The sequence below is a fragment of the Rhea pennata genome, chromosome 20 (genome assembly GCF_028389875.1).
Source record: "Rhea pennata isolate bPtePen1 chromosome 20, bPtePen1.pri, whole genome shotgun sequence".
In the NCBI taxonomy this organism is placed as follows: Eukaryota; Metazoa; Chordata; class Aves; order Rheiformes; family Rheidae; genus Rhea; species Rhea pennata.
In genome coordinates, this window is record NC_084682.1 from 2,256,731 (window position 1) to 2,270,905 (window position 14,175).

The window sequence follows — 14,175 nt, forward strand, 5'->3', positions numbered from 1 at the left end:
TCAGGGTGTCTAACTTGCATGTAGAAATACTTGCTCTCAGAATGATCTTAATTTAAACAATGTCTCTGTTTCTATAAAGTTTGTATAAAGTAGTTTAGACCTTGGAGAGCTCAGGAACCAATCTACTGAATTAAAAATGCACCATTCCTGGCAATGTGAATTGGTGATTTTGGGGGTGGGAAGTATTTTTGAATAACAGCTTTATGTGTTTGTGACATGAACCATTAGTGGAAGGTTGGTGATTTGCTAGTGCAATATGTAAATATCAAACTTACAAAAACTAGTACCCGCAAATGTCCAATGACCTTTCTTGAATGCATCTTTCATTAGTACAGACACTGCTTGCACATAGTAAAGACATTAACATGATAGGTGCCACGCTGTGTCAAGATAGCGTAGTGCATATGTCAGTCGTGTGGCTATGAACGAGTCCCTGAGGACTTGTTGATACAACAGACCGTAATTGCTGCAAGGATCATTTTGACAATCTGCATTTAAAATCCAACACCCTAACAACTCCTTTGCATAGGGCCAGAAGACAATATCCTTGTATTTTAAATTCAGTCCTGAATCGAACTGACTATCACAGCTAGAACTTGGATCCCTGTGGTTTCTTTTGAGGTTTGTGGATCCATTTGCATAAATCTAGGGTCAGATTTCATGGGAGCATCCCCACTGCAGTCAGAGGAGCAACATATACGTGGGGTAGCATGAAACCAGTGTGCTCGGGCACTTCAGCCCAAGTGACACCATGATGCTTGTCAGCCCTTCTCTTTGCTCTCTTCTGACTGCCACGTGGACGTACCCTGCCTGATTGTTGGGGTGTTGTTTGTCTGTGCTGCGTGCAGAGCTTGTTGGTGTCCTGGACTCGAGTGACAGGGTGAGGCCGTGGCCAGGACTCAGGAGGAGAGGCAGAGTGCTTTCTGTGGTGCTGCGCCCACGCGAGAGGCTGCCATGTCAGGTCTGAGGTTCGTTGGCAGAGCTGTGGGGTGAGGAATAGGAAGCTTACGCAGCCTGTCAGTCTGTCGTGTATGAGCAATCAGTCTTCAGTATTGCAGGCAGTAATATTTACCCTCCAGTTTCACAATCTGGAAGAATAAAAAAGGGCCCTGCAAGATTGATACTGTTTGGGAATTTTACTACAAAATACAGAATGTGGGAAAGGTCATCTTTTGAGATTCAAGGCAGGGTTAGCTTAGTATCTGCTCAAGATGACTCCAGTCTTGGGATTAGATCAAAGCAATCATGTGAGAGCAATCATGTGAGTTAGAACAGCAAGTGCCATCCCTGTCATTCAAAGAAGCATTATAATTATTAATGCATGATATGAATCTTTCTGTAGTGGCACAGCAAGACTATTAGGAAGATACGTATGGGTGCAATGTGTTTGAGAATGCTAATCAAAGAGGGCCTAAGAAATGTCAAACAGGAATTGACACTTCAAGAGCATTATGTGTTAGTCAGTACCTCTTGTGGCTCTCACCAAGGTTACCCCGCTCTTGGCTCCAGCTGGGAGGAAGCAGGAGGGGCTGCTGTGCTTTGCTTGGATGGTTGCAGCAGAGGACATGGTAGGACCAAGAACAGTGTCACAAGTGGAGGCTCTCTTGGAAGAAGGATCTCAGGGTGCTGCTGGAGGGACCTCCCTGATGTAGATCACCTTTACTCTAGTGCCAGCAAAGCCAGTTTGGTTTGAAAACCAAGATCAGAATAGAGCTCTTGGAAGAGCCGGTCTCAGTTAAGCAGCACTGGGGCAGGAGGAGGAGAAGAGATTTCATTTCTTTTAAAGTCATGTCGGTGCAAGGCAGCAGCTACTAGTAGTGGCTGTTTGATGACTGTCCTGGTAGCACAAAGGCCTTTGCTCTGTGCAGGGACATGGATGGAGGCAAAGTGATGCCTGGAGTTCAGACAAGCACAAATAAACAAAAAACAGTTTCCATTTCTACCTTTTGTTTTTAATTGCCTTTCTTTAAGTGGTGATATTTGTGTATTGTTCCCATTAGAGAAGATTTATGTTCCAGACATCGCATTATCAGTCCCTTTATGTTTGCTTAGGGAAGAAAGTCTAATAGATTTTTGCTGACTTTTTTTTCTCCCTCTTTCTATCATTTTTAATATGGATCTTGATCAGTTTATCTATGTGGAAGGTGCCTGGGCCATGGTGTATGCGTGTGGATATTTATTCCTACTAAACAGGATTTTTAGCGTAGGTTCATATTCTGCCTATCTAAATTTCTCCCTGTACCTTCCAGGGAAGCTCCTGTGTATTTTAAACCCATCTATACTTCATATAACAGGAATCGTGTCTCAGTTCCTGGTTGTCTTTTAGGGCATATTTTTACTGACAGGTTGACTCTGGTACCTGACTCTGAGAAGGAGGCACTTTTCAGAGACGTCCCAGTATAGCTGGTCTTTCACCTTCCCTGTCATGAGGTGTCCCTAGGAAATACTTCTTGTGCTACCTCTTGTGGTACCTGGATGGCCTCCCTATGGCTCTTTTCTTGTGAATTACAGAGAAATTTTCTGTCATTTTGGATACTTGAGTGGTCCAGCAGTAACTGGAAGATTGTCAAAATACCTCATGTTTAAGCCCAGACTCACACTGCAAAGTGAACTGGTGAAAGAGGTACGTGAGCTGGAGCCTTGGATGATCTCCAAATCAGAGGGATCTGTTGGGGTTGAGGAGACTAAAAGAACAACCAAAACAAGAATCTTAAGTACTGTGGAGACAAATCATTAATATAGTTTATAGGACTAGTGTCTAGATTAGGGAACCCCTGTCTGAGACAGATGGGATTTATGAGTGTTTGGACCATGTAGAATAGGGGCCTGTAATTTTAGTTTGCAAAGTATATTGAGTCCTTTTGATTTACCACTGACTGATGGAGTGACCTTGAGCAAAACACACAGCCTCCCTACACCGTGAAAGGAGAGCTAGGCAGGATTTTTTTGACAAGACATTTTTCATTTGAAAATGCCAGTTCATTGAAACAAACTCTTCAGGAAAAAGTACCAGTTTTGACGAATTTCTTATTTGGAATCTTCTTTTGTAAATGAAAAGCTCTTTTTTCTTCTACCTGAATTTTCATTCCAAATTATTCTTTTACTTATAATATCTATAACAAATATTTCAGAGGTTGGGAGCAAACATCTTGACCCTGCCTAATATTTGTTCACATTTTAGGATTTCTGGATTGCAACAGAAAATAAAATTTTGCAGAAGGTTTTCTTTTCAAAAGTTCCTATAAATTCCTGCAGGGTGGAAAAACTGTTTCCTCCCAGTAACATTTGATATTGCCCTCTGCAAACAGAGAGGATGCCTCTTCTGTATCTAATCAGCCGTGGAGCCTTGGTCTCTTTGCGTTGGTAAGGTGGTTTGGGATCTTCAGGGAGAAGGTGCTGCAGAAGGACAGACTGTAGTTGCACTGTCCATCTGGATGTGTCTTCCCCTGCTGTCTCCAAGGCGAAGTGCAATTGCTCCTTCCCCTTCCCCCTCCGATCTCACCAAATTAAAAAAAGAAAAAGGCTCCACCAGCAAGACCTGCTTCTGGATTTGTAGTCAGTAGCCATCTCCAATAACCATCAGGCTGTCAGCTTCCCCCCCAGCTCCCCCTACCTCCCACCTCCCCCATCACTCACCAGAGAAAAAAAGAGCTGGAGCCACAGCTTGAAATATATCATGCAATAGTGTATCATGAATTTCTTGTGAATCACATTGGTGAAGCAGGTTTATTTATTTCTGAGACTTTAAATCAATACAAAGTAGGTCTCTTAGTTCTGAAGCTGGGATGGAGTGTGAAAAAATGAGCCCATTGTACTCTTAAAACTTTGGGGAAAGGAGATGACAGCTATATAATTCCATTTACCAGGCACTAGGGGCTTTAATGTGAAGGTGACAGGGAGCTCTTTGTGCATTTAGAGCACCATATCTTCTAAATAAAAGATCTGTAGACTTGATAGTGGAGTATAGCTCTGACTTTAATAATCTCCAAGCATTAGACCGAGCCAATATGTTCCCAAGTCAGAAAGGTCCCCCACCGAACGCTCATAAATTAAAAGTGCAGGAACTGCACACATTCATAGATTAGAAATGCAAGAACCGCAGTCCGTTTCCAGGCGGAGAGGAGGTGTCTGCAGTGTGCTGCCGTGTGAGGAGGCTTAACGCCTCGAGGAAGGGGTCTGCGGAGAAGCACGGCTCTCGCTGGCATCCGAACTCGGCTTGGTTCTCTTGCTCAGCATTGCCACTATTTTACCCTCTAACGACTTGATATGTGCTGGAGAAGAGCTGAATGATAGAAATGAGCACTCTAAGACCTGCTGAGGCTTGACTGCACATAATAGCAGACAGGTTTTAAGTTCCTGCATTGTGTTTTCTGATGAGACATTCATTTTTATCATTTCTGCCTGTTTATGAAAACTAGGCTATTTATACTATGTGCATGTGCCTTTTTTTGCTTCAGATTTCTGGCAGATTATATAAATTGTGGGATAGGAATTGCAATTATTGAAATAATTTGGATAAAAATCTGACCCATTTGATATAAACACATGATATACTCTGAATAATAACAGCACTTTTGTTGCGTAATGATTCCCATTCAAGGCCTCTACTGTCATTTTCTCACATCATTCATCTTTGATGAAACATTTGAGCCACCCAAGTTTGCAGTTATATACCAGCTTTGCAGTGAACATCTCAACTAACTAGCAGCTCAGACAAGAGACAGGGAAAACAGCTGGTCATCACCATTTGAAGTGCCAGAAAATGATTAAAATGCATGTGACATGCCTATAAACCTGTTGAGGACAGTCTTTTAATGGCTGGAAAGGCTGTTAGAATCCTGCCTCTCCTTTGTACTTTTCCCAAAGATCTCGTAAAATAGAGAAATGCGGTGTCCTATTATAATTGTGAGAGAAGCGTGGAAAAAATTAAGTCAGTGTTGAAAATACTACCTGTGTGTTATGTGAGCATGTAATATCAAAAACTGCCTTGCCCAGAAAGTAGCATGTGTTCATGCAATCATGAGCTGAGCTGTAGCACATGCAGCTCCAGATCTCGCGTTTCCTTTGACCTCTTCACTGAGTGTCTGCATCACTTTGGTGGGATGGAGGTGCAGAGGAATGGTTTTGTCCTGTGGGTCCTATTAAATACATTCCTTTGTGCATGCTTGAAAGGTTTGTCTTTGGGAGCAGAAGAGGGGGAAACTGAGTGGCTTATGTGACTCTGAGCTGGATCTATGGTGAGCAGGAGGCTGTTTGGCAGAACTGTGTAAGGGGTATCCAGTGGCAGTCCTGCTTTTTTGGCTGTGGTTGGAGTTTGTGCTTGAAGGGGGCTGAGGAGTGGCCTGGCTGCTTGCGTGGAGGAAACCAGACCTGCTTGCTAATCCCGTCCAGCTGAAGGAGGCAGCGGTTGCTGCATCTAACTCGGAAATGTCAAACCTGCTGTTGCTGTATCCAAAACAGGAAATTATGCCCAAAAAGAAAAGGCACTGGGCAAACAAGCAGGAAAGCAGTAATAACGGAAGAAGGGGGTCCTTGCTAGAAACTTCAGAAAGGGCAAGTCTGAGATCTTCAGTGTGGGAACAGTAATCCACAACAGCTTGTTTTACTGTTAGCATGTCAAACTTCGGGTGGCCAGAAGCATGGTTTCTGGATTTTGCATGGCTTTCACTTTTTCGTTGTCCCAATTAAGAAGAGAGGTGGAGGAAATTTTAATTTAAAGCAAATTTTCTGGTGCTAGAGGCTTACTGTCTGGTGCTTTGCTAATCATGACTGCTCTTTTTTGTCTGTCTTTGCCAGCCAATGAAGTACGAGATCTGCAAGAGGTCAAATATTACCAGTATTCAGTTATATGTGTATTATATATCTGAGCTTTAAAAATCTTGAACCTGTTCCTTGCCATCCCCCTTGCTGGACCTTTCTTGGTCTCTGTTGTGTGGTGGCTGACTCTTTGGTAGCTGCATCTTTGACTGTTCCCTTGAGTAGTAGTAACCTTTCTCCTAGGAAAGACCTGCTCTGCAAACCAAACCCTTCCGTGCATGTTGTCAGGCATTGCACAGATGCCTTCTGTAAGACTTGGGCAAATGCTACTTTCACTTCTTAACCTCCTACTCTATGTGACTCAGTGTACCTTCGCTGACCCAAACTCTCAAGGTTTGAAGTTTACCCTTTTCACAGATCCTGGTGTGTCAGATACAGAGCTTACTCCCATGCAGTCTTTTTTCTTATGAGTTTGTTTGTAGCATCTCTCTAACTCACCTGGCAACATTTCTGAATCCTGCTCATGCCTCTGCTGAATGTGGAACATCTGAGTCCTTTGCAGAAACATCGATTCTGGACTTCTCTAGCAGCTGTATTCTCTTTCACCCTTGGATATTTTCTTGCAGAAACATTTATATAGCAATATGCATTGCACCATTTAAAATTGTTAATTGGAGATTGAATTACTTGTCAGCCTTTAAAAATGTAGTCCTCTCGGGTCAGAGATGAGGTGGTTAGCAGAGCTGAAGGGATGAGCTATTGCATTCATTTTTTCTGAAGCGAACGGTCATCATCTATGGGCTGGCTAGCCCTCCAGTGCCTTTTAACCTCTGGCACCCAGTCCAGTCTGCATCTGTGTGTGAAGCAAGCTGGCAGGATCTCTGATCGTTCCCGAGAGCACATGTGCAGAAGTGGGTTAGGGGCTAGCAGCCAGCCTGGCAACAGCCCCGCAGCTGTATCCTTCGTGCACTAGGGAACGTCGGGGAGCAGCTGGCTGTGCATTTGGCTGTGGTTAAGTCAGGGTCTGATTTAGCACTGTCACCTCTCCCTGCTGCCACACCCGGCACAGAGGCTTGAACGCACACGGGTGGACGTATATGTCATACAAATGAAGGGAGCACGCTCTCATCAGGACAACTTTTAAATGCAGCTTGGGACTGCAGTGCCTCCACTGACAAACACTGACAAGTAAATACTACGCTCGCTCGGTATTACAGAGGGATTTCATTGCACAGACCCTCACAGTGCTCTGCCACTTCACTGAAATGTCTGGAGCACTCAGGAAAAGGAACTGCATATTTATCTTGATCTCCAAAAAGGGATTTAAGGGCGAGAGCAGGCGGTATATTAGACTGTTTTCATTGCCTGTCAGCGGTGGTAAACCTGAGCTGTCTACAGTGTCTCTAGATAAGCAGCAGCAGAGGACCATTTTGCATGTACATACGTTTGCATTAGTTTGTAGATGGAGAGTTTAAATCCTCTTTATTTTTATTTTCCTCTGTGGAAAGCATTTAGCTAGGCTTGTGTCTGACATCTGGAGGCCTGTGCTTTCCTTCTTCTTTGAACCTGAATCTGTACTGCTGTCTTCTCTACCAGGCCTTTTCATTGCACAGATTTTCTTACAGAGGAAGATGAAGGTGTTTGAACTTGGAAGGGAGACCCGACTTCTCCCTACACAACCACAATGTTTGTCGTGACTTCTACATTTTTGAGCAAGCTGCTTAGCTCGTGTGCCTTGGTTTCTTCTGTAGGTAACCTCAACTGGCTCATGTCTCACTGGCAGCTCTGTGAGGATGGTCTGGGGCTTGTACAGTGATGAGTTTTGCGAAGTGTCAGGTTACTGAGTCTTCTTTCCTCCAAAGGAAATAAATTTGGAGTTAATTATAATGTTTTACCTCATCAGTTAGGCAATACTTTATGTGGGTGCAGAGGCTCCCTGGCCCCAGCCCTGGTGAACTGACATGATACAGGAAGGAAGCTCCTTGGTCCAGTTCAGCTGTATAACCGGATCAACATTTTCTGTTTTCATATTGTTTTAGCCTTCTAACTGTCAGCCAAAAAAGAGCAAATCTTGAGAAATGTGGAGCTTGGCTGTACTATGAGTGAGATGAGTTGCATCTCAGGCGCTTGCTGCAGGACGTGGGTATTTCGCACCCATGCCGATAAAGCAGATCCAAGCACAGCTTCCGTAAGAATTGAGCTGTCTTGGGCTCCACGCTGCTCCTGTCTTTGGATAGCCCTTTCTCCGAAAATGATCCGCTGTGGTTGTTTGGTGGGGGAGGGCAGATTGTTTGTGTTTGAGGGTTTTTTTAAGATCTAAATGAAGCAGGTATGTAATGCCCTCTGTCTGTTAGAAAGACTCAACCCATAAAAATAACAAACGGCATGTATTTGCTAGAATGTCAAAGTTATGAGTTTATTTTGTAATGATGTGCTCCTGCCTTCATGAGGTAAACTGGCCGTGGCAGAGGTGTTATTAGTAATATGGACTCAGTGGAGCAGAAAGCCGAGTGACCGAGAGATCAGTGTATCAGTCAGTGAGAGGGCAAATGGAAAGAGACAGCAGGAGAATGAGAAAAGAGCTGCGGTGCCTGGGCTGAGATTAGAGATGGAGCCATGCAAGAGAATTGAAAGTCCAGCAGTCAGAGTCTTACTCTTTCTACTCCCTCTGAGGAGCTTGTGGGGCTTTGTCTTTGCTCTGCTGGCCTCTCTGCAGCGCCTTGGGGTTGTCCCCACCCCCATTAAGGGCTTAAATAGGACACCCTACCCATTGCCTCGCAATTTTGAATTAATGAACTGAGCTTGGGTCAGAACTCTGGAGACTTGGTCACATACAGCTCCACTGCACTTTAATGAAGGGCAAGTCATGTCACTGTCCTCTGCCGTGGTTCCCCCACTTGTAGCATTCCCCACAAGAATCACTATTCATACCCTACAATCTTACCCACATGCAGGGCTTGGAAAAGTCTATTGTGAGGGGCTGCTCCATGCTTCAGTGTCCCCTCTTGCTGCAGGGATGGACCTGCACATACCTCCTTAGCCAGCACCTCCTTGCCACATCCCACCCTCTGACGATTTTCCTCTTTTTCTTTTGAAAGGTGCTTGGACGGGAAGTTTATACCTCCAACAACCAGCTGGGCGGGATCCAGATAATGCACAACAACGGCGTGACGCATGGCACTGTGTGTGACGATTTTGAAGGAGTCTACACTATTCTGCAGTGGCTCTCCTACATGCCAAAGGTAATTTCTGGCCATGCAGTAGTGCAAGGTGCCATTAGCTATTCTGGTCACTTTGTTCAGACTCAGCTTATGGTGAGGATGCATCCAACCCTGTGTATCTGAGGTCTTTCTGTGCGTGTATGGAGCAAAATAGTTAAGGCATGTGATTGAGGCCGTTAGAGATTATGATATTGAAGTGCACAAAGTAGATCTTACCTTAGGTTGCTGGAGAAACTGGGACAAGGGGAAGCTGGGCACTGCCTAGTGTACCTTCACATCACCCCACTGGCATGGTCTCCTCGCTAGTCTGGACAGCAGGATTGTATATAGGCAGTGAATTGCCTTTTACTGAAGATTCTAAAAGTTCCCCTCTGAGGCAGTCATTTGTTGGAGATGATGTATATGTGTAAGCTCCTCTGCAGCCAGGAAGGCAGCAATGAGAACACACAGGTCACCTTCCTTCAGGAAAGAGTGCAGAGAATAGTCAGGTGGCCTGGTCACCTTTTTAAAATTAAATTGCAGCCCCAGCTAATGTTGGCAATGCCTGAAGTTCAAGAGCAATTGAAGTACAATGCATGGCAGACGATGGCCCGGAAGGGTTGGTGAGAGTGTAGAGAGCTCCTTGGAACTTCATCCGAGCTCTTGCAAAGGCCCTGGGACCCTTTCAGTCACAGGTGTGTGCAGTATGCAGGAAAGATTATTCCACAGCCAGGTCCCATTAGATTTCTGATGTTTGGTGCAAAGCTGTATGGGAGAATTACTTCCTTCAATATTTTTCTTTTTCCCCTAGAGCGTGTACAGCCCTGTTCCTATCCTCAAAGTCAAGGATCCAATAGACAGAACCATAGACTTTTTTCCTACGAAGACTCCCTATGATCCCCGCTGGATGCTGGCTGGACGCCCAAACCCAAGTACGTAGATCTTCAGTGGCCAACACATGCAATAATGTGTCTTGTTTCAAGACTGCATCTGTCAAGGCTTTGTGTCTGTTAGTATTTTGTCAGTGATGTAATTTTGGCATTTACCATTGATAGCAGTCTGCTACAGTTGTATGCCCATGACATAGTTAGAATTAGAAGAGCTACTGAGTAAACTGCATTAGCAAATGAGACAGTTTCAAGTGGAAATGAGGTCCTGCAAGAAGACAGAGGCTCAGGACAGTGCAGACTTCTCCCATAAGACCTTGTTCACACACACTTCTGTGTGTGAATAATTCCATAGCTTCAGAAGAATAACAAGTGTGAATGAGAACAAAGAAGGAAGGATAAGAATGTAGCTATAGCTTCTGTCTATAAAATATGCTTAAGAAAATATGGTGCATTTGGCAAACCGGCCTTTAAAAATGAAATTGATGGTGACCTGCAAGAGTCGAGTGAAAATTTGAAATGTTCATAAGCAGTTGAGGTGCACCTAAGACTTACTTTTGGAGTTTGAGTGTCACTGACTTTCAAATGTATTCCAGTTCCTTTTGAGGTCATTTTGGAAAAAGACACTGGGAAGCACTTGGAAATCTGGAAATTCTGGAAATTGATTCTTTTAATGAAGAGAATCAAAGAGAGTATGTGGGTCAAAATGCACAACTTGAATGGGAAATTTGTGGCTGACTTTCCAGGAGACCTTACATACTAACCCTATATATCTGAATTCTTTTTCTGTAATATTTTGAGATTTGAATCAAGACCATTGCTTTTTGAGTCTTGAATCTGTTCTATCTTAAGATTCTCTAGATCTGCTTCCAAACTTGGAATATTCCCTTCTGTGGTCTGTCACAGCCTGTGAATATTGTTAGTCCAAAAGAATAAATGCTGTTGGAATAGGAAGGAAGGTGTGAGGCCTGCAATCCAAATATAATTTAAGACCTTATAAAGTAATTAGTTTTAAAGATTTAAACATAAAATATAAAACCAGCATGTAAATACTTTAAAAGATTTTTTGGGGGGTGATGGTTTAGAGAAAAGAGTATCTACAAAAGCTGTTATCCTAAAGGAATCGCACAGTCTTTCTGCAGATCTTGGAGAATAATTATATTGGAAATACAGCAAGCCATTGACCACCCACACATGCTTTTGGGGTTGTGCAGCCTGTGTATGTGCAAGCTGCAAACTGGGTGACCATTATGCCTGTTGTTATTAATGAGTTTAGGGGGCTAAAATGAGATTTGTGATAAACTAAGTTTTCTGGTTTTGGATAATATTTTTTCATCATTTCTCAAGTAATTCATCCAGCTGTCTGAGTGCAGCTAACACTGGCTTCCAAATCAAGTGACTTCAGATTTTAATTTAGTGGAAGCGTTAAGGAAAGCAGATGATTCCCTGTGATAAGTTAAAGCAGATATCTCCTAGGTGAAAAGTTAAAGCCATTTATTAGAGGAGATATTGCTGTGATATTCTTCAAACTGACGCCCGACACGAGGCCAGAATCTAAACGATCAGCTTTGGGCTCACGATAAAGAGATAATTTTGAAATGGATGGTCACATTTTACAGTGGGGCCACAGAGGCAGGGAATGTAGAACACAGTAATTACAAGTTTGGTCTTGATAAAACACTCTCCATCCTGTTTAAGTCAGCAGAGGTTAGCTTGCTTGGATCTCCACTTTTAATTGGTTTTGGACTTGGGTTTGCTGAAGCAGAGGTGCTTGTTCAGATTAGAGCATCCCTCAGAAGCTGTGTGCCAAGGGATAAAACTGGGAGAGTGTTTTCTTTTATTCCCTGAAGCTTTATGAAGCTTCAGTGGAAAGCAGACGCCCTTAGAGTGGTGTTTTTGGGGATGGCTGGGTGGGCAAAGAATCTTGATGCCTAGACAGCAGAAAGAGCTGTCTGTAAATCCTCCCTTTTACTTGTCCCTCTCTGATCTAGCATCAGCAGTCAGCCCAAATGCAAGTTGTTTATCATGCCCTTAGCTATTCACTGGAGTAGTGTCCAAGCTGAAATACTGGACAACCTGCTTGCCTTGGTCTTGCTGTCTGGAGAATGGAAACAGTGACACGCAGCTGCACTGACGGGGCAGTGAGGCTTAGCACGGAATCACAGTGGCTTCTGTGAACTCGTGGAATGGAGAGGAACATACCATCATCTCCCACCCCGCCGCCTGCTTTCGTGCTGAGACTTTTATTTGAAGGAACGAGGAATGCGTGCAGATTACTAGTCAACAGATCTGTTTCGTGTGAGGCTGGAGCAGGATTGTCAGTGTTTTGGAGTCTGTGATGCAGGAGGAGCCCTAAGTCTCGTACTGCATCAGCTTTGTAAAGGACGTAACAAGTGCAGTGAATAGTTAGCATGATCGAGATGATCATGCCCTCGTGTTTCAAGATCGAAGCTGATGGTCTGCGAGGTTCGGGAAGGCTTTATTTCCCTTAGCCCGGCCCGCTCACTGTGGTAACGTACTGTTAAGGAACAGGTAGATTTCCCTGAAGCATTAAGAAGTTGCTGTCCTCTCTGGGCAAGAGAACAGGTCTGATGACCTGTGCATCCAGCACGATGACTCTTAGAGCATGCTTTAGTTTAGGGAGAAATGCATGTTCTAGTGTCTTTTATAGAGCAAGCAGACTTTCATTATTGCAGTGCTCTATTTCAGGTTTTCTAAGAGAATGTGTGGCACACTCTGATGTACTGTCTAGTTGTTAAATATCAGAAAAACTTTTGTATTTTATTCTTGAATTTCTTCAGCATTCTTTTCTTTAAAGGAAAGATTAGACAGAGTCAAGAAACAATTGTGAGCTAAGTTTTAAAATAGAAATAAACATTTTGAAAAATATCTTTAATGACTTTGCTGCCTTTTGACAAATGTTTGTAGTGTCTTGAAAAAAATTGAGTTATTTATTTTAAAGCGTGCAAAGTCCCTCTGCTATCCGAACCCCATCGTTTAACAATAAATGATGCTTTTGCTGATAAATGACTGTCTTTATGCAGACTAGCAAATGAAATAAGACATGATGTCTGAAGGCAGACAAATGCTTAGCTGTCTAATGTTCCCTTGTATTATAATGTGTTTAAAAATAAATAAATAAAAAGACAGTGCCAAGTTCTCCAGTTGGCATCTTGTAACAAATTTCAATTCCTCTTTTTAATATTTTTTTTCCTTCCCTTCCCTCCCATCTCACTCTTCTGATATTTTATTTTTTTCCCCCTCCTCTTTAGGTCAAAAAGGCCAATGGCTAAGTGGTTTCTTTGACAATGGCTCATTCCTGGAGATCATGCAGCCCTGGGCACAGACAGTTGTGGTTGGTAGAGCCAGGTAAATTCTCAGAGGATTTTAGACCTTTGTAGAAATCAAGTTGTCATTGATGCTGTGCATCTTTCTCTAGAACCTCCTTTTGAAATTGTTGGCTGTGGGTAAAAATAAGTCATTACTTCAATAGGACACTTCTTTACCACAGGAATGAAGCACAGACTGATAATTTCTCCTGTTTTGCTTGGGGGTGACAGTTTTAACCTGCACAAAAGCCAAAAAGAGAGGAACTGTCAACAATTATGGCAGACAATATGTGATCCCTTGGCTGTGTGATACCATAGTGAGGCCTTCTCGTGGCTCTGACTTAATTTGGGGTAGGTTATGCAGTTTATTGTTTGGCAATCGCATTTGGCATGCAAGAAAAGTTCACCTAAAACTAGAGCAAGTTGCAGGAAACTCTTCACAGAGAGGAACTTCACATTGAGATTTACGTGGAATAACTCGCAGCATTTTTCAAACTAGCACCTGCCACACTTGACCTTAGCCATCTACCATGGCACAGAGATGAGCAGCTTCAGAAGCTGGTGGTGCTCTCCTCCCAGGAGCATCACTTCCCCACACCTTGCTGCAAAGTAGCACCTGCTCGGGATTCTGCAGCACTCCCTGTTGCTTCAAGATTTACATCCCTGCCTTCACAGTATTTGCAGCATTGGTCATTCTCAGTGTCACAGGTCCATGAACTGTCAGAGATGGCTGGAAGCAGAAACCTGGAGACCGAAACTTGCATTTTGGCAGAATGTAAATCAGAGCTGGACTCAGAACCTCTCAACCCCCACTTCATTTAGTGATTTGGGGGGTTGATTTTCTTTCTTTCTTTCTTTCTTTCTTCTTCTTCTTCTTTTTTTTTTTTTTCTTTTTTGCCATTAAAAAAGGCATTTTGAATTTCCTGATCGATCTGATTATCTGCTTCCTCTCATAATAAAGCCATTCTGAAAGAGTGCATTTATCTCCCATGTGCTCAGGCT

The 14,175-nt window shown here is 43.3% G+C and overlaps 1 protein-coding gene across 14 annotated transcripts in view; it reads left to right on the top strand.

Moving 5' to 3' along the window:
- ACACA (acetyl-CoA carboxylase alpha) overlaps window positions 1-14,175 on the top strand; it is a 159,514-nt gene that overhangs the window by 114,139 nt on the left and 31,200 nt on the right. For 13 of the 14 annotated variants that reach the window (XM_062592431.1, XM_062592424.1, XM_062592435.1 and 10 more), the window contains 3 exons: window positions 8,856-8,999; window positions 9,769-9,889; window positions 13,117-13,213. In XM_062592431.1, the coding sequence (XP_062448415.1) occupies window positions 8,856-8,999; window positions 9,769-9,889; window positions 13,117-13,213 (362 nt within the window). Of the gene's footprint in view, window positions 1-8,855; window positions 9,000-9,768; window positions 9,890-13,116; window positions 13,214-13,355; window positions 13,525-14,175 lie in introns of all 14 variants that reach the window. The other variant, XR_009960407.1, reaches the window with a different exon arrangement.